This window comes from Pan troglodytes, chromosome 6, assembly GCF_028858775.2.
Source record: "Pan troglodytes isolate AG18354 chromosome 6, NHGRI_mPanTro3-v2.0_pri, whole genome shotgun sequence".
Classification (NCBI taxonomy): Eukaryota; Metazoa; Chordata; class Mammalia; order Primates; family Hominidae; genus Pan; species Pan troglodytes.
In genome coordinates, this window is record NC_072404.2 from 118,221,791 (window position 1) to 118,243,376 (window position 21,586).

General features: G+C 40.2%; 1 protein-coding gene across 26 annotated transcripts in view; it reads right to left on the reverse strand.

The window, feature by feature from the left end:
* Positions 1-21,586, reverse strand: part of FBXL13 (F-box and leucine rich repeat protein 13) — a 268,541-nt gene that overhangs the window by 48,873 nt on the left and 198,082 nt on the right. For all 26 annotated transcript variants that reach the window (XR_010158650.1, XR_010158651.1, XM_063814976.1 and 23 more), the window contains 2 exons: positions 20,665-20,784; positions 19,797-19,923 (listed from right to left, as the gene is read on the reverse strand). Coding sequence is in view for 24 of the 26 variants with exons in the window: in XM_063814976.1 (XP_063671046.1) it covers positions 19,797-19,923; positions 20,665-20,784 (247 nt within the window). In the remaining 2 variants the exon portion in view is untranslated. The remainder of the gene's footprint in view (positions 1-19,796; positions 19,924-20,664; positions 20,785-21,586) is intronic.

Consider the following 21,586-nt stretch of genomic DNA (forward strand, 5'->3'; position numbering starts at 1 on the left):
CAAATATATGAAAAATCATCATCAGGGAAACGTACATCAAAGCCACAATGAGATGTCATCTCACCCCAGTTAGAATGGCTATTATCAAAAAGACAAAAAATAACAATGCTGGTGAGGATGCAGAGAAAAGAGAACTCCTATACACTGTTGGTGAAAATATAAATTAATACAGCGATTATGGAAAACAGCATAGAAATTTCTCTAAAAACAGAACTATCATATGATCCGGCAATCTCACTAGTGGGCATTTACCCAAAGGAAAGGAACTCAGTATATCAAAGGGATACCTGCACTCCCATGTTTACTACAGCACTACTCACAATAGCTAAGATATAGAATCAACCCAAATGTTCATCAACAGACAACTGAATAAAGAAAATGTAGTATATACACACAATGGCATACTATTCAGCCACAAAAAAGAATGAAATCCTGTCATTTGCAGCAACATGGATGAGCCTGGAGGACATGATGTTAAGCAAAATAAGATAAGCACAGAAAGATAAATACCACATGTCCTCACTCATGGGAGCTAAGAAAAAGTAGAGTACAATTGTGGGAATTAGAGGATGGGAAGAGTGGCAGGGAGGGAGGATGGGGATTGGTTGGTTAAGAATTACAAAATTATAGTTTAATAGGAGGAATGAGTTCAGGTATTCTGCAGCACTGTGGGGTGAATATGGTTAACCATAATTTATTGTATATTTTCAAGAAACTAGAAGAGAGGATCTTTAGTGCTCACAACACAAAGAAAATGATAAATATTTGAGGTGATGGATACTAACTACCATGATTAGATCATTACACATAAGGAAATAACACTCTGCATTCCACAAATATGTACAATTATTATGTGTCAACTAAAAATAAAAGAAAAAAGTGGAAACCCAAATGCCTATCAGTTGATGAAAGGATAAATAAAATGTTAGGTCCATACAATGGAATATTATTTGGTAATAAAAGTAGTACTGATGCATGCTACTATATGAACGAAACTTGAAAATATCATCCTAAGTAAAAGAAGACAGACCCAAAAGGCCACATATTGTTTGATTCCATTTGTATGACGAGTCCAGAATAGGCAAATATATAGAAACAGAAAGTAGATTAGCAGTTGCCTAAAGCGGGCTCAGGGTGGGACAGGCATAAGGAGTGACTGCTAATGGGAAGGGCTTTTCTTTTGGGAGTGAAGAAAATGTTCTGGAATTAGATTCTAGTGGTAGTTCCACCACAAACAAACATACTAAAAACCACTGAATTGTATACTTTAAATTGGTGAGTTTTATGGTACGTGAATTATGTCTCAATAAAAAATGTTTAAAAAAAGATTGATGTAATAATTGTATAAGTACATAAAACTCAGAAAATATTCCTATAGCATCCTTAAGTCCAAGATGAATATAGATATTACCCACTTTTAATATATTTTTGTTAGCAACTTCAGACCCTGATGACAAAAATATTAGCAAAACGGGGAGCAAGAGATGTCACCCTGCTCATGTGTTAGACAAGTAACTAGAAGCCCTTTCTGCTGTAAGTAAACACATCTTTGTAACTGAGCAGCAACAAATCGAGCCGGCAGAGATGAGGCCTCCACTAAAAATTGCCTCATGCTGGTTACAGGAGGCCAGTGAATTTCACTGCCTAATAAGTGAAACACACTATTTCAGGCAACAGGATTCACTTTTAACGTGTTTTTTTTTTTTTTTTCTCAGAAACTTTTTAGATTAGTGACCTAAAGAATGTCAGAGCCAGCAAGGTAAATATTCTGTTTGGCACTGTGAGGTTCATAAATGCTCCAGATTAGGAGGTGTTCTCTGAAACAAGTGACATTTACATTTTACAGATTTCTGATGCCAAGGTTTTAGCCCTGGGAGGGACAGGAAGAGTGGAGTGGGAAGAGTGGAGTGGGAAGACAAGCCAAAAATGAGGAGGCAAGAGGTAACAGCAAGATAGAGTGACTCGGTCTCAGTGGGGCAAAGGGCAGATTGATGCTTACCTTTCAGGAAAGCTGTGGCATCACTGCAATGGAAATCATCCTTGGTCTCCCTCATAAGTCAGCCAAACTCATGAATGCTTTTGCTGGAGAGAGGTTTTGCTTTTATTTTCCCAAAGCATAAAAAGGGACTACATTTTATGGTCAGCTGAAGTGCAGAGGAAAGCAGCTGGAGTGGTGGCCTGGGGAAGTCACCAGCATTGCAAGTTGCATGAGAATGTGAGGCACCAGAAATTCACAGGAATCCTGGGGAGCACTTTGCTCCTCCATTGCTAATGGAATTAAGGGGCCTGAATCTTAGGGGCCCAGGAGTCCCGAGTGGAAAAGTGGCTTCGTTATAGCTCCAGTATCACGTTCATTGAGGGGCATATCAGGACATAAGGCTCAAAAGGAAGCAAGCACCAAGTCACAAGAACCTCGTACATTATTCTAAGGAATCTGGACTTCATCCTATGCAACAGAATTAAATAGAACTTTCTCTCTCTGGGGAATATGAGTGGGTACATAAGTCACTATAATGAGGTTCCTTATGTACCAACTCATTCTCTACAGAAAGAATGAAGTATGTGTTTCAAGAGAGCTATAGGGACCACACAGCAGGGAATGAATGCTTCCAGTTGGAAGAAAGAGATGGCAGTCTAGAAAAGAGTTTCACAGAGGAAGGAGATTTTGAATCAAGCCTTAAAGATTAAGTATCATTCTGACAAGTGAAACAATGGGAACAGTGTTTCAGGCCGAAGAAATAGCATGGACAGAGACTTCATGTGGAAAGTGTGAGTTGTTGGGAAGTAGTTCAGTTTGGGGTCACTGGGAGTAGTGGGAGGGAAGATGGAACACTGCCAGGAACAGACACATGCACACAGACATTTGAGAGCGGACAAATCCTTGAACACTACACTTTCCCCACACTTTTTCATCTGGAATTGTTTAGCTGATGTACATAGACAATGGCAATGAACTAGTTACCAAATGTTGGAATGCTCTGTGTGTGTGTGTATGTGTGTGTGTGTGTGTGGTGTGTACTTACTATACGGCTGAGTCATACTACATCTGGCTTAGACTATCACCAACATAAACAGAAAACATGCTTCCCCAACTCTCTATTTTGAAAATATTCAAATGTACAGAAAGGTTTAAAGAATGGTTATAAAGAATACTGACATACACTTCATATAAATTCACCAATTATAAACATTTGCCACATTTATTTAGTTGAGTGTGTATATGAACTTACATATTTTATTCATATATATGTATGAATAAAATTTTATATACACATGCATAGTTTATATATAGTTATATATATACACACACACATATATATACACACAAATATACATAAATTTCCCTGAACTACTTGAAAATAAGTTTCAGGTATCATGATGCTTTATCCCCTAAATATTTCATGTGCATCTCCTTAGGAATAAGGACATTTTCCTATGTAACTATGTAGTATTATGCATATATAGTATAGACATATATAGTATTATGACACCCAAGAAAATTAACAGTAATACCGTAATATCTAGTACAAAGTCAACATTCAAATTTTTTTGTATCCAAGACCCAATTTGTGTATTGGATTTGGTTATCATGTCTTTTTAGTCTTTTTTTCTTTAAATTTTTCTTTTAAGACATTGACTTTTTTTAAGGGTCTAGGCCAGTTATTATGCAGAATGTCTCACATTCTGGATTTGTCTAATTGTTCCTTATGATTAGATTCAAGGTAAACTTTTTTTGCAAAAATACTCCTGAATTATTATAGCATCCCACTGGGAGGCACATATGTCCAGTTGTTCCACAACTGGTGATGCTGTTGGGCCACTTGGTTCAGAAGATGACTACCATAGATCTCTTTATTAGAAGAGGTATATTTACCCCTTTTTATTTAAAAAGTAATTTGTTGAGATGTTATAGTACACCCAGAATATTCTGCAAACATGAGAAGTGTTTGTTATAAAGAATATATAGTAACATACTTAGGTTCAAAAAGCAGTACACAAAATTGTATCTGCAGGCCGGGCGCGGTGGCTCATGCCTGTAATCCCAGCACTTTGGGAGGCCAAGGCAGGTGGATCACCTGAGGTCAGGAGTTCACGACCAGCCTGGCCAGCATGGCAAAACCCCATCTCTACTAAAAATACAAAAATTATCCGGGCATGGTGGCAGGTGCTTGTAATCCCGGCTACTCGGGAGGATGAGGTAGGAGAATCGCTTTAACCCAGGAGGCAGAAGCTGTAGTGAGCCAAGATCGTGCCACTGCACTCCAGCCTGGATGACAGAGTGAGACTGTGTCTCCAAAAAAAAAAAAAAAAAATTCACATCTGCATATGTGTGTGTATAGTGTATGTATATGTGTATTAAAAGAAACAGATGTTTTGGGCAGGGCGCAGTGGCTCACGCCTGTAATCCCAGCACTTTTGGAGGCCAAGGTGGGTGGATCATGAGGTCAGGAGTTCGAGACCAGCCCGGTCAATGTGGTGAAACCCCATCTCTACTAAGAATACAAAAATTAGCCAGGCGTGTAGTCCCCGCTACTCGGGAGGCTGAGGCAGAAGAATTGCTTGAACCCAGGAGGCGGAGGTTGCAGTGAGCTGAGATTGCACTACTGCACTCCAGTCTGGGCGACAGAGGGAGATTCTGTCTCAAAAAAAAAAAAAGAAAGAAAAGAAATGGACGTTTTGGAGGGTGCGCAATGATATGAATATGTTTTTTCATTATTCATATTTCTTTTTGTATTACTAGTGTTTGTGAAAATAGCATAATTTGGAGGAAAAACCCAATATGTGTCTGTTATTGAATATTTTTGTGTATCAACAAAGAATTATATAAAATATTTACACTAGGCTTTATTTCTTTATACAAAGCAACACAGTTCTGGTTAGTTTACTTTCTATTCTAAACAAACCATCAGCACAAATGTGCTAATATTCAAGCAAAGTACTCAGCTATGAATGTTAACATGTACAAGTATTATATACATAGATGAACAGTTTTACTTTACAAAAATTGATGGATACTGCTCTATCTTCATATTACTTGACCCAGCTTTGAAGCTTGACTCTGCTGACCATCCCCTGCTTTTTGAAATAGCATCTTCCTTGTTTCTCATGATATTACTCTGACCTCTGTTTCCACCTACTTCTCTGGATGTTCGTTTTCAGTTTCCTTTGTAGGTTCATCTTCCAAATCTATTCAATACATACTGATGTTCCCTGGAGCTTGGAACTTGACCTTCTCTTCTCTTTCTGACTCTCATCCATGGCTTTGACCACTTCAGCCATCTCTAGATCTAGCCCAGATCTCTCTCCTGAGATACAGATCTTGTTCTCTAACTGATAACTAGACATCTGAATGTGTCATAGGCACCTCTAACTCAGCACTGTTACTTTCAGAGAACTAGAATTCAAACTGGAAGCCATGAGATTTCATTGAGCTCTTCCTATTCTTTTTGCTAGCTTCAGTCAGGAGTCTGTGAAAGATGAATGCTCGTGATTGACTTTCCTTTGATTTAAATACAATGGCTCCTTCCTCTGCATTTTGTACCTTTATGACCCTCTTTATAGGGCTCCACTTTCTCTATATGAGAAATCTATATAACCTAGGGTATTTGATATTTGAATTCAGGATATTGGAAAATGCACTCTATGAAATAAGATGGAATGGGGCACGCAGGACTCCAGGATGTAGTTACTGGGGGTATAGATCATGGGAAATCTAAAAAGTCCCCCGACAGTCAGTAAACATAAGAAGGCTTCTTTCATGCCTTTTTTATTTGTTTTTAAGGATAAAACAGAGTATAAGTTTTTGCTGTGATAGAGGGGATAAAATGGGGGGGGGGGGATGGTACTGAAAATCCTTGTGTGAGTTTTCTTTCAGAAATGCTTGAATTTGAACACACTGAATCCCTATGGTTCCAGATATCCTGAGGAAAACAAAGCAAAGTAAAACAAAACCAAAACAAAGATTCCAAAAGTCAGATGGGTGTTTGTCTTCTCTGTCACCCAGAATCAAAGGGGCCCATAGTTTAGAGAGATGTGCTAGTACTAGTATTAAACATGTCCAAAATGGAATTCAGTATCTTGTCTCCATGCCCTAATCGCTCTCCTAGGTTCTTTTCCTGGTTCGTGGCACCACCATGTTCACAACTGACCAAATAAAAAACCTGAGCATCGTCTATGTCTCCTCTCTGCCTCCCTGTTCCCCATATTCAGCCAATGACTAAGCCCTACCAATGCCACCCCCTAAATATCTCTCAAATCTGCCCCCTCTGCCGCCACTATCAAAACCTCATTATTTCTAGCTATCATTGCAATTGCTCATCCCTTCTTCAATAGATCATCCACACTGCCACCAGAGTTATGTTTCTTGTGCACAAATCTGTCCTGTTCTCCTACTCAGAGTTCTTCAATGGCTCCTACTGCATACTGCATGTAGCCTGAATTGCTGTGCAGGGCACTCAAGGCCACCCACATTCTGCCCTCCATCTCTTTCTCCAGCCTCATCTCCCTCCACATCCCCTCTCTTCTCTGGCCATGCTCTGACAGCACTGAGTCATCTGTGAATCCCAACACATAACCCTCCTTATGCCTCCAGGCCTTATCATCTGCTTCTTCCTCCAGCTTTCAGCTGCACCCCAAAAGCTGAAAAGCTTCCCTTGACTCCTCCACAGAGACAACAGAGACAAGTGTTCATTTTTTTTTTTGAAGACGGAGTCTTCCTCTTGTCGCCCAGGCTGGAGTGCAATGGTGCAATTTCGGCTCACTGCAACCTCTGCCTCCTGGGTTCAAGCGATTTTCCTGCCTCAGCCTCCCAAATAGCTGTGATTACAGGCGCCCGCCACCATGCCCAGCTAATTTTTGTATTTTTAGTAGAGATGGGCTTTCACCATGCTGGCTAGGCTGGTCTCGAACTCCTGACCTCAGGTAATCCACCCTCCTTGACCTCCCAAAGTGCTGGGATTACAGGTGTGAGCCACCGCACCCAGCCAAGTGTTCATTTTCTAACTCATCTGTGCTGTTGTGGTGCAATGCCTCCATCTCCTTTTCAGCAAACAAATCTTATTATGTCATAATTCAAATAAATAATCACTAAGATGCATATAGTGCTTGCCATGTGCCAGCTTACATGCATTGCCTTACTTAATCCTTATAACAACACTGTGAGGTAGGTAATATTATAATCACCATTTTAAAGAGAAGGAAATGGAGGCACAGAGAAATTGAGTAACTTGCCTGCGGTCTCAAAGTGCCGTGGCACCAGCTGAGATATGAACCCATACTCTGAATTCATGCTTTTAGTAACTTTTAACTACACAGTGGTGTTGCTTTTCTTGTTGTTATTTTGCCATTAGACTGTACCTTGAGACCAGTACTCTTTCAGTTTGGTACTCCCAGAACTTAACAATGTGTATGATATATAGTTGACAATGAGTAAATATTTGTTGAGTGAATCAGTCTACCTATAAAATTATCTATTTATACGGACTCAATTTTCTCTTATCTTGCTGGCATACTCTCAGAATTTTTGGATGAAATGCATTTCCATTTGGAATTCTTTGAATCAGGGTTTACATTTCACATGCTTCTTTCTGAAAGATTTGCTCTGTTTGGTATTGCATACTGCATTCTTTCAGAAATAAAGAACAAAAGTTATACTTGGAAATATGTATTATCTCAATTAGCACATCCTCTTTCTAAATTCACTGATAATACTGTCATGTACAATGTTCTCGAAAATTTCTCTTCATCTCCCAAGCGATCTTCCCTTTTCTACTGTAGTTAGTAATTATGGTTTTATAAATATAATGTACCTTTTCTTCTCAATATTTTATTTACTTATTTTTGTGTTTTTTTTGTTTGATTGTTTTTGTTTTTGTTTGAGACGGAGTCTTGCGCTGTCACCAGGCTGGAGTGCAATGGCGTGATCTCAGTTCACTGCAACCTCTCCCTCCCAGATTCAAGCAATCCTCCTGCATCAGCCTCCCAAGTAGCTGGGACTACAGGCACGCGCCACCATACCTGGCTAATTTTTTTTTTTTTTTTTTAGTAGAGACGGGGTTTCACCATGTTGGGCAGGATGGTCTCGATCTCTTGACCTCGTGATCCGCCTGCCTTGGCCTCCCAAAGTGCTGGGATTACAGGGGTGTGCCACTGTGCCCAGCCTATTTTATTTTACTTTTTAAGAGACAGTGTCTCGCTGTATCACCCAGGCTGATCTCAAACTGCTGGGCTCAAGGGATCCTCCAGCATCAGCTTCCTCGGTAGCTGGAACTACTAGTCTTCTCAATTATTTTTGTTTATTTCTACTTAATCAATTGTTAGTATGAATTTTGTAATCATATTTCTTTTTAAAATGTATCAACCTCTCTGACCTAATTTATTGACCTACAAGTCTAAAGGAAAGCAAGCTTTGATCACCACACAGACATAGATTCTGTATTGTGATGCTTATAGAAGGAAGGAAAATTGGCATCTCTGTTACCTGAAAGTAGACCAACTTGCCTTGAGACTGCTTGCCTCCTACTTGATGGAGGTAGAGAGGAGAGTCATGCTGCCAAAGATCCATCTTGAGGGAAGTGACAGGCTCAAGTTGGTCACTTCTGTTTGCAGTGTTTTTAGTAGGCACTTTGCTAGAAACAGGAGACAATGGACCATCACCTCTGTGAGAAGGAACCACTATCACTAGCTTGATGGGACCAACATAGTCATGTAAGGCCACTGGCTGGAGAGAAGGGCCTGAGGAGGACTAGGAGAGGTCCAGCTCCATATGAAAAAAAACCAAAAGCCCATAACTGGGCAGACTTCTTGTTATGTGCTTTTTGAAAATCCACAGCAAATCCATTTGTCTCTGAACTACCGTGCTTCCTTTCAACTCTCATTCTTCCTATTTCTTGAATCCCAAGTGATTTCATGTGTTTCCTGCTTTAGAGGTTTTGCTTCACTGGACTCAGGCTTTATTTGTGTGTGTGTTCCATGCAGATGGGTGGTCTCTTGCAATTGTATCATCAGATTAAGACACGCAGCTGTAAGTGCTTCCACTCCAGCCCAGAGCATAGCTGAGACAATGTGGAACTTAAAGAAGACTTAAGTGTTTGGTTAAGAGGAAGGAAATGGTGCCAGATTCATTCATTCACTCACTGATCAAACATTTTATGTGCCTCCTATGAACATCTTGCTAGGCATCCCAAAGATGGGATGGTCCTATCTCTGCTCTTGGGAAGCTTACAGTGCTATAGGGAGACAGGCATGGAACAGACACTAGAATATAACAAGCTGATTGCTTCAGTAGAGACATATACAAAGTGCAGTGGAAATACAAAGAAGGAGATCCTAAGCCTGCCCAGAAATTCTAGGAAAGCTTCCCCACAGCTGAAACTTAAGAGATAAGCAAGGCCAGGCATGACAGCTGACGCCTAACATCTCAACACTTTGGAAGGCCAAGGCAAGAGGATCACTTGAGCCCAGGAGTTTCAGCCCAGCCCAGGGAACATGGCAAGACCCCAGCTCTACAAAAGAAAATTTGAAAAATCAGCCAGTCATGATGGTATGTGCCTGTAGTCCCAGCTACTCGGGAGGCTGAGGCAGGAGGATTGCTTGAGCCCAGAAAGTTGAGGCTGCAGTGAGCTATGATGATGCCACTGCACTCTGGACTAAGTGACACAGAAAGACTCTGTATCCAAAAAAACCCAAACAAACAAACAAAAAAAAGAAGAATTTACTAGGTGGACAAGTAGTGGAGAAGGTGTTTCAGACAGAGGGAATAACTTGTAGAGATGGGGAAACAAGAACACAGCATGTTTGAGGAGCTGTAGGAGAGTCAGTTCTGTGTGTCTGGAGCTGAGGATGAGAGGCGGGAGTCAGCTGGAAGCAGGGCTTCAGGGGTGGCCAAGGGCCGCCTCAGGAAGAGCTTGGTCCACCAGCCCATTGATACTGTAAGCAGTGTGGAGTCCCCAAGGAACTCTGAGCCAGGGAGTGATAGGCTCAGACATATATATATATATATATATATATATTTTTTTTTTTTTTTTTTTTTTTTTTTTGAGACAGAGTCTTGCTGTGTCGCCCAGGCTGGAGTGCAGTGGCGCAATCTTGGCTCACTGCAAGCTCCGCCTCCCGGGTTCACGCCATTCTCCTGCCTCAGCCTCCTGTAGCTGGGACTACAGGTGCCTGCCACCATGCCTGGCTAATTTTTTTTTGTATTTTTGGTAGAGACGGGGTTTCACCGTGTTAGCCAGGATGGTCTCGATCTCCTGATCTCATGATCTGCCCACCTCGGCCTCCCAAAGTGCTGGGATTACAGGCGTGAGCCACCGTGCCTGGCCAGATATTTTTTAAGTTTTGTTTTTTACTGACACAAAGTAATTGTGCTTATTTATGGGATACAGTGTGATGTTTCAACACATGTAGACATTGTGTAATGATCAAATCAGAGTAATTAGCATATCTATCATCTCATTGATCATTTCTTTGTGGTGAGCACATTTAGAATCCTTTCTTCTAGCTACTTTGAAATATACAATAATACATTATTGTTAACTATAGTCACCCTGCTGTGCAATAGAACACCAGAACTTATTCCTCCTATCTCCCTGTAACTTTGTACCTATTGACCAACCTCTCCTCATCTCCCCTCACCACTCCCTCCCCAGCCTCTGGTAACCATTATTCTCCTCTCTACTTCTATGAGATCCCCTTTTTTCAGATTCCGCATATGAGTGAGATCATGAGATATTTGTCTTTCTGTGCTTGGATTATTTGACTTAACACAATGTCCTTTAGGTTCATCCATGTTGTCACAAATGAAAAGATTTCACTCTTTTTTGGGCTGAATAGTGTTCTATTGTGCATATATATATATCACATTTTTAAATCCATTCATCCATTGATGGACACTTAGGTTGATTGTATATATTGGCTGCAGTGCACACGGGAGTACAGATATCTCTTTGACATACTGATTTCATTTCCTTTGTGGTTTTTTTGCTTTGTTTTGTTTTGTTTTTGAGATAGTCTCACTCTGTCACTCAGGTTGGAGTGCAGTGGCACTATCTGGGCTCACTGCAACCTCTGCCTCCTGGGTTCAGGCAGTTCTCATGCTTCAGCCTCCCAAGTAGCTGGGATCACAGGTGTGCACCACCATGTCCAGCTAATTTTTGTATTTTTAGTAGAGACGAGGTTTCGCCATGTTGGCCAGGCTGGCCTTGAACTCCTGGCCTCAAGTGATCCGCCTGCCTTGGCCTCCCAAAGTGCTGGGATTGCAGGCATGAGCCTCTGTGCCTGGCTTGATTTCATTTCCTTTGGATATATACCAAGTAGTGGGATTGCCAGAACATATGATAGTTCTATTATTAATTTTTTGAGGAACCTCGATAATGTTTTCCATAATGGCTGTACTAATTGTAATTTCCATCAACAGTCTATAAGAGTTCCCGTTTCTGCACATCCTCGCCTGCATTTGTTACTTTTTGCTTTTTGATAATAGCCATTCTAACTGGCGTGAGGCAATAGCTCATTGCAGTTTTGATTTGCAGTTCCCTGGTGTTAATGATGTTGAGTATTTCTTCATGTACTTGTTGGCCGTATACATGTATGTCTTCTTTTGAGAAATATCTATTCAGGTCTTTTGCCCATCTGATTATTTGTTTTTCTGCTATTGAGTTGTTTGAGTTCCTTGTATACTCTGGATATTGAACCCTTGTCACGTAAGCATAGTTTGTAAATATTTTCTCCCATTCCATAGGTGGTCTCTTCACTCTGCTGTTTCCTTTGCTGTACAGAAGCTTTTTAGGTTGATGTAATACCATTCGTGCATTTTTTTTCTTTTGTTGCCTGTGTTTTCGAGGTACCATCCAAAAAAATCTTTGCCCAAACCAATGTCCTAAAGTGTTTCGTCTATTCTTTATTCAAATAGTTTCATATTTCTGGCTCTTACATTTAAGTCCTTAATCCATTTTGAGTTGATTTTTGTATATGGTGAGAGATAGGAATCTAGTTCCATTCTTCTGCATGTAGCTATCCAGGTTTCCCAGCACCATTTATTGAAGAGAATGTTCTTTCCCCAATGTGTGTTCTCGGTGCCTTTTTCAAAAATCAGCTCGCTATAAATGTGTGGGCTTATTTCTGGTTTCTCTATTCTGTTCCACTGGTCTGTGTGTCTGTTTTTATAGACAGACTCAGATTTGCATGCTGGAAGCTAACACTGCAGCAAAGGTGAGTACGAGAAACAGTGCTTGAACCAAGCCAGGGGCAGTGGGGATGGAGAGGAGGCAGATGGGCAGTTATAAGAGATGATTAGACTCTACCAATGACTATTAAAGTTCTCACATTGGCTTCTTTCTATTCTAGTATAGTATTTAGTAGTAGATTTTTTGGCTAGAAATACCTGAAACTAGATAGCCTTGTAACACATACAATTAAAACTAACATGGAAACGGCATGCCAATATTCAATTAGAGTTCTTTTTGCAATTCAATTTGAAAATAATCTGTATGCTATCAGTAATTTAAGACCCATTATTACTGTGATAATAGTAATAGGTAACACTTCTCTAGGGAACTATGCTGTAATGTGGCAGAGATAATATACAGCACATTAGGAACTAAACAACACTTATTTTTTAAAAATCTAGAGACATTAACCATCACCATATGATTTATGTTTTCTTAAAGAAAGAATGAATCCATAATATAAACCCATTGATATTGCCTTGAAATGATCTAGATTGAGAAGTGTGATTTTCTGATAATTATGGACAACATGACCAATATTTATAATAGAAAAAATAATGTCATAAATATAAAAATTGGCACTATTAACTTATGTCAAGATGCTTTTTTGTCATTATCATCAGTGATTACTTGCTCAGCATCTGCCCCTACCCAGGCACATGAAGAACGGAAGGAGTCGCAGACCCAGGCAGGAGGTGTAACATACAGAAAGGTCCTGAGGTAGGAAGGGATTTGGCTTGTTTGCGGAGCTAAGTGAAAGCAGTGTGGCTGAGGGAAAGGAAATGAGCAGAGCAGGGGCATGAGGTGGTCCTGGAGTGGTAGACAGGGGTTTCTTTAATTAACAGTAAATGTTCTTTCAAATTTTGGTCATAGCTGGGTGTAGTGGCACTTGCCTATAGTCCCAGCTACTCAGGAGGCTGAAGCAGGAGTATTGCTTCAGCCCAGGAGGTCGAGGCTGCAGTAAGTTTTGATGGTGCCACTGCATTCTAGCTTGGGGGACAGAGTGAGACCCTTTCTCTAAAAAAATTTTTCTTTCTTTAATTCTCATCTTTCTGTGATTTAATTTCTCGGTTTTATTAGACACTGTTGTTATTCCCATTACACTCCACACTTGACTACATCACCTGGTTCTCTTACAATCTTTTTGACCTTCTTTCTTTAGTCTCCTTCATGGATTCATCTTCTTCTTTCCACTCCTTAAACACTGATGTTCTGCTATGTTCTTCCTGGGAGTACATTTCTCCTCATGCCCCTATGCCCTCCTTGAGGATCTTGGCCACATTCACACCTCCATGAGAATGACTCCCCCATCTGCAGGTCCGGTAATCATTTCTCTCCCAATCCTTTGGCCTGAATATCCCACAGATTCTAACTCAATCTGATAAAACCAAAACCATCTTTCTCTCAAAACCTGTTATTTCTCCTATATTACCTATCTTTTTAGAGGTGGGACCTCCATCCTCCCAAAGCCAGATTTTAAAAAAATTTTTTTAATTTTTTTTTTTTAAGACAGGGTCTCACTTTGTCACCCAGGCTGGAGTGCAGTGGTACAATCTCGGCTCACTGCAGGCTTGACCTCCTGGGCTCAAGTGATCCTCCCACCTCAGCCCCCCAGGTAGCTGGGACTACATGCGCATGCCACCATGCCTGGCTAAATTTTTTTTTTCTGTATTTTTGTAGAGATGGGGTTGTGTCACGTTGGCCAAGCTGCTCTTGAACTCCTGAGCTCAAGTGATCTGCCCACCTCAGCCTCCCAAAATGCTAGGATTACAGGCATAAGCCACCACACCTGGCCAATTTTTAATTTTTTTATTCCAAAGCCAGAACTTTTAAGTCAATTCTTATCCTCCCATCCCTCCACCGAGGTCCTCATTTTCCACAATAATCAATCACCAAGTTCTTTCGGTTTTAGCTACTAAACATTCTTTAATATGTCCTTTCCATGCTTGTTCTAGCCTCTGACCTAGTTCAAGAACTCCTCATCTCTTCCTTTAACTACTAAAATACCTCCTATTTCCCTCCCTGCCCCCAGTCCTTCTCCTTTTCAGTCTGTCCCCCAGAGAACAACTCAAATAATCTACCTAAAATGGAAGGCTGACTATGACTATGACTCCCCTACACATCACCCATTGGTTCAAGTCCAATCTCCTTGACACAGCATGACATTCCCTCCATGATATCTTTTTTATATAGTGTATTCTAGCAGGACTAAGCTACATCAAGTTCCTTGAACAAGGATACATTCACATGCTTCTGTGTTGGGCAGGCTGAATTAAGAGATCCTTTCCTCTCCTCACCTCTATCACTATGCCTGCCCCATCACATCTAAATTCCCCACACACACCCTTCCAAATTGGGCTGCAGAAAATAGGTCTTACTCACATTTGTTAATCCTAGAGCCTAGCATTTTTTTCCTTCATTCAATGAGCAATTAATCTAGTGCCTACTACTTCCCAGGGTTCTGGGAAAACAACGTTTCAGTCTTCATGGATCTGATATTCTAGTGAGGGGACTCCAGGACCTACATAACAGGCGCTCAAGATCTTGTACTCATAATAAAAAATTCTGAAAATCAAGCAAATGAAAGAGTCTTCTTAAACCACTGTCTAAGCACACTGTCTGGGACACTGCCGTGACTCACTTTTCCTTTAAACAACAAATATGGCGGTGACTAAGGCAACTTAAGTAACAGACTGAACTGCCCTCACCATGGATCCTGTGGTCTTTAGCAAATGATAATCCAATTAACTAGCAGGAAATATTTTCCCACATACATGGAGATATAACCTCACATTCAAATAATCCTCTGGAGCAGGAAGGGAATGAATAATAGCCCATTTAAGTGAACATTTTGAAAAGCTGTAGAAGATTAAAGATTTCTAAAGATACCTTAAGATATTATCACATTAGTAAGCTATTTCTCCCACTTAGAAACCCTATCCTGTTTATATTAGAAGAGGCAAATTGACATATTTCCTCTTTCCCTAATATGTACTTGGTAGGTAACTTCCTAAACAACTTTTATTCATGGGTGATACAATAAATGATTCACTATTTTCCACAAAAGGAATAACTGAGGAGAATAAGATTATTATAAGAAACACAAATCTTGAAATAACTGTGTTCTCCTCTTTGCTTCCCCCATTTAAGTTAGCTCTCTCCAATAAACATCTTTCTGGATTTCTAAATGTCTGGATTTTTGCCTTTGCTGATCAACGTCTTCATGAGTTTTCATGATTTTTCAGAACACAGTGTCCCTTTAGCCTCTCCAACCCCAAAGAGCTCTTCTACTTTTGAGGTGTGAATTTCAATTAGTTTCCTGAGCAACATCTCTATAAAGCTGTCTTGCAAGTGAATCAAACTAAACATGTTCGTTTTCCCAACCTGCAGCAAACCTGCTCCCTGACTGTGTAAGGGACACAGCTCAGGAAGGCACACCATCCTTTATGCAGATGCTCAAGCCAAAAATCTGGTGCCATCCTTGATTCACTCCCTCTCTTCCTTATCCTCACATTCAGTTGAGCTCTATCTCATTGTTTCTTCTTCCTCAGTGTCTCCCAACTGTGCTGACTTTGCTACATGCTTACTGCCCTCTCCCTAACACAGGCGTTCATAACTTTTCACCTGGATGACTACTTGACAATTGGTCACTATGCATCTGTGATTCCCATATCTGTCTAGCAGATAGAAGTGAGCTTTTCGGAATATAAATCTGACCATGTTACTGTTCTAACTGACAATACTGAATGTCCTTCCACGGTCCAAAGAGCAGAGTTAAAATTCCTTAATGTGGCCTCTGGGCCCTCAATGACCTGACCCCTGTCTACCTCTCAAACATCATCTCTCACCATACTTCTTGCCAATAAGCCATACCCAAATGTGTAGGTTTCTTGATATCTCACACTTTTAAACCTCCATGCCTTTGTGCAGGCTGCTTCTTTGGCTCACAGAACACCCTTTCTTCTCTGGGAAAAGAATCTCTGAGCTAGGTTAGCTTTCCCCTCTCTGTTTTTCACACTCGTCATACTTTGTAACCACTAGCCCTACTCCTGTCTTCCCACTAGAATGTAAGTACTAGGAAGAGGAATCATGTCTGTTTTGTTCATTCCAGTATTCTCAGCACTGAGCACAATGTAGTCAGAGTAAATACTTGTTAACTAAATGTGTAGTGTGATTCTAACTGAAAATTCACCATTAAGAATTGAGAATGAACATAATTATTAGAAAACATGGGAAATTTTCTCCCAAATGGCACAACTGGTCACATTTGATCTTTGGTGGGTATCTGTAACATTCCAGAGTTTAAATCCTGAATGTTACGTCTGTAGTCAAATTTGCACTTACTCAGACCTATAATCAATCAGGCTGGTGTTTAGCTGCCCAAGTTGACATCCGGGCTGACTCATTTTAACTTCACTGTTTGAGGTTAGCTTCCTCAGCTGTTGTAGCACTGTAATTGTCAATCATTTGCCTTTTAGATCAGAGTTTAACTGACTTGGAGGAAGAAAACAACAGAAGACTTATTTTTTTCAATCTTTTAGCAGAAAACAATTAGTATACTTCCCCATAGATATCCATTTACAATTCTCTTAAATTACATATATGCTTCAGAAGAAAATAAAAACAGAGACTAGAACTCGAGGCCATACTCCTAAGTTTTTTGTTTTTTGTTTTCTTCAGACAGGATCTTACTCTGTTGCCCAGGTTTCCCAGGCTGGAGTACAGTGGTACAATCACAGCTCACTGCAGCCTCAACCTTCTGGGCTCAAGCCATACTCCCACCTGTCAGCCTCCTGAGTAGCTGGGTCTATAGGTGCACATCACCACACCCGGCTAATTTTTGTATGTTTTGTAGAGATGGGGTTTCATCATGTTACCCAGGCTGGTCTCAAACTCTTGGGCTCAAGTGACCCGCCTGCCTCAGTCTCCCAAAGTGCTGGGATTACAGGCATGAGCCATCGTGCCTGGCCTATATTCCTAAGTGTTTAACTTGTCCTCTGTAGATAAAATTTTAATACACAGTCTTTAAAAATAAAACCTGAGCTTTCCTCAAAGTTTCCTAAAAACTAAATAAAGCATTTTAACCTTTACTCCATTCAGTCAACAAATATTCCCCCAGGCACTTCAGCCTTGTGGTAAGTGCTGTGGGGGAATTATATTTTGATGTGTTTTATAATGTGCTTTGATTCTCTACTTCTTGTCACTCTGTGACCCTTCAGACAACAGCTGGCGATTCTACTCCTATGTGTCAGGAAAAGGTTCTTACAAAAGAACACAGGATAAAAATCCTGGGCCTTTAAGCTTCAAAAGCCCAAGCCCTGAAAGACTTGGGGCATAACATTTTTCAAAACCATGTAATCAGTTGGAACATTTTTTCCACCCCCAGATTAGGAAAATAATCTATGTCAAAAGGAAAGGAGCAAATATGAGAAAAGGGGAGAGAAGAGGTGGAGGGGAAGAAGATGAGAAGGGAGAGGAGGAAAGGAGAGGACAGGGGAAAAGAGGAGGGGAGGGGAGAGCCAGAGGGAAGCAAATGCTGAGAAATTCATCATATGGGGGTCTGTTCTAGACCTTCTCACTTTCTATCCATCTAGAGAGAAAGTTGGAACCCCCAGGTAGGCTTGGGGGCCTAAGTAGATGGGAACCCATTCCACCTTTCCTAGTAGGGTTCATAAAAGCAATAAGACAGAGTGTTCCTGTGCTCGTCATTGTATCAGTTAAGAGTCAATGGGAAAAGCAGAAACAACCCTGAGCATGCAAAACTGAGGAGATTTAATTTTAATGGGGGAATGGCTACATAGGTGGTAGAGAAACTGAGAAGCCAAATGGGACAGTGACAAAATCTAGAACTTAGCAGCAGTAGGAAGCCACTACTGTCCCTATGCTGGAAGGACAATGGGAAGATATGATGTTATTGAAGCCCAGAGGCCGAGTTCATTCAGGGAAGCTGGAACCACAGCAGGCCTGTGGTTCAGAGGGGAGTAGAACACTAAGGAAATGCAGCTGATGATGATGATGCAAAGAAAGGTAGAGGAAAACCCTGGAATGTCCCTTCTACTGGCCCTGTAATCACTCACAAATGTCTCACAAGCACCAACCCTAACATGGAATCTAGTTGACTTGTGTGAGTCACCCTGTAGCAGAGCAAGGGGAGGGTGAGTCATGAGTTTGAGGGCAAACACATTCATGATGTGGGAGCAAGAAAATGTCTCCAGCAGGTGTCTAGGACTGTGGACCTAAGACAGCCTCACAGGATCTCCATGACCCAGGAAGACCCAGAGGAGCCCAGAGCAAGGCAGACACGACAGGGAAACCTGAAGACTTGAAGGGGCCTTGGAGTTGGAACAAGGAAGAGACATCAGGGATCCACCTGGACGGGAAACTAAACACCAAACGGGCCCTCGTACATCTCAGTGAATTCCAGCTTGGACAGAAGACAACATTGAGAAGACCAGACACTGACCCTGCCATAATGAGTTGACTCCATGGTACTGCTCCCTACCCACAATCTCATATCACTCATGGACGATATGGAAGGGAAGAGGAGGTCATCTAGCAGAAAGGAGGCTGAATCCAAGTTCATTCATAGATAAAGAAAGGAAAGAACCTAGACCAATGAACAGATCTAGTCCTTCATTTAAAAGGCCCCACCGAATGTTGATGAAGGATAAACACATAACAGATGTCTGCAATGCAGTGAGAAACAGAAACGGTTCATGTTAAAGGATGCACTGGGGCTGGAGATGCAAACAGAGAAATTCCAGTGCTTGCCTGCAAGGTAGGGCTTCTCAGAGAAGGCCCTCATAGACAGTTGATATTTCAGGGATGAATAGGGATTTAGCAAGCAGATGGAGGAGGGATCCTTACCTCCCTATATCTTCCTATATCCCTCCTATATAGGAAGGATATAGGATATAAGATATTGTCTTCCTATATCCCTCCAAATGCATGATTTTCAAGAGAAGTCCATATATTCCTTGTATAACTATAGCCCATAGTTCTTTCAGAAACATGGCAAATCTCTCAGGGTTATCCTCCTTTTGATTAGTAAATGGGGCAGTCCCAGAGGGATAAGATGGATGTGGCCTGAGTCTCAACCCTGATGAATACAATCAGCAGCTTGCAGGAAATGAATTCCATATCCTTTTGTAGATTTGTTGAGGCCATTTCTAGAGTTTAGTCTTGAACTAAAGACTTAGATCTCAAGGCATTCGGGTAGTCTCATAAAATGTGCAATCCATAAGAAAAATATAGTTAAGCCATCTAACATATATTATCTCCATACTGACCAAACTTCTGTAATGAAACAAATCTCAAATTATCATGACATACTCTTATCTGTCATGACTTTCCCCAAAATACTGTATTTTGCTATTTTTTAAACACAGAAACATGACTGTTGATTCAAAGAAACTTTTCTATCACCCTTCTAGAAACAATATCCCTAAACTTAACTTTTATAATAGAATAACAAATAAAACATATTATTGTTCTCTCCATTATTTATAAAATAGCAAATAATTGTATTATAGAAAACAATAAAAGTCATTGTACTGTTTTGAATTTTTTTACCTCATTAGAGATGTCTGTTCCAGAGAGATCTATTGATACCAAGGAAAAGATGTTTACAATATATCCAATTCCTTGGGCAGTCAAATGTTCACAATTTCGTAAACTCAAGTAGTTTAAATTAGGGCAGCTAAAAGAAAGTAGCATGGATTAATTTTAGCTGTCAATCATATTGTCAGTAAGCAATTTCTTCATATAAAAACTATCTTGGGAAAACAAATGGTATTGAAGCAAAGATTTTCCTTTACTCAACATAAAAGTAAGACTAAAAGTAGAAAGGAATTTGACATTACAAAGTTGCATGAAAGGGCAGTAGATTATTATATGACTTTCTTTCTGTAATTTAGTTTCATATTACAATTTCTAATAAGGAAAAAATATGTCACATATCAAAAACTATCATGTAAGTACCATAGTGAATGACCACTAAAAGTGCAAGTTAAGAACCCTACTTATCCCTTACAAGTTTGCTACAGGAATTGTACAAGACCCCTGACAAGAGGGGAGTCAAGAATAAACTAAACAGCCAGAACACCCCTTGGGAAATGCTGGAGTAAAGATAAACTCCTGGAAAAGGGAGATTAGAGAAAATCTCCTTGAAAAAGTACAGGGAAGCCACCCATATCTAGATATTCATCATTTCAGGAACGACTCCCTCAGATGTAATTTAAATATAATAATATAATTTAAAAATTGGTCCAATCTATGACTTCAATGTCTTTCACATGGTTTCACTGAACATTTAACCAGCTTCTGGGCATCTCTGATGTTCCCCCAAATGTCATGAAATCTTTGCTTTTAGGTGTCTCATGTCTCCTATTATCAAATATACAATACTAATGATATGATGTAAAAGACTGTTTTATCATACCGCTCAGATAGTTTCATAACAGAGGCATCACTTAGCCGCACACAGTTGCTTAAATTTAGCTCTCTTATCTTTATGCTTGCAGGACCATCAAGAAATTGCTTTAGTCCCATATCACCAATTCTGTAGGAAAGAGTGAGAAAAATTTTACATGTGATTCTATATATAAACATATAGAATAGTATTAAAGTAATAGCTACCATACCCAATATATTTCTAAAATAGCAAGGTAATATCTATATACTGGTATTTTGTCAATATTTTAAAACCAAATTTGATTATATAGATTTTAATGTAATAAAATGTATTAATGAGAGGAATGGGAGAAGTATTAATTAAAATGTTATTTCTCTTCCTTTGTTCATAATTTTTAATAAGACAGATGGCCCTCAAGGTCTTTTTCTCTTGGGTTAAAAAGTGATCAAGTTAAGTAGTCCCTGATACCATTTCCTGCAAAAGAAAAAGATCAAAACTTAGGAGAGTGAGAACCAAGACTAAGAGTCAAACTACTGCCATGATTTTGGAGGAATTTTCACTAAATACAAGGTCAATTTGCTGGATAGGAAACCCAATATGAGCCCTTTGGCTTCTTTCCTTCTGAATCAGAGAAAACCTGATGCTGGAAGAAGACCTTGACCTCAGCCTTCCCAAACTATCCTAATCAGAAACTTCTGTGTGTCAGTGCCATAACCCTACCATGTTGATCTTGCTTTATAAATGGCTGGATGTCTGTTTGGCCCATCAGTTCCCTGTCTTCCATTGGGATCTTCATTTCTAATTCCATTTGAGAACCACCAGATCCTTCTAAGAAGCATTTCAGCAAATAAAGCAGGACAGGAGTTTCCACCATTGCAATCCTAAGAGGCAGTTTCACAACAGCTCTACAGGTGGGCATACAGATGGGAAGAACACTGGGAGCAAAACA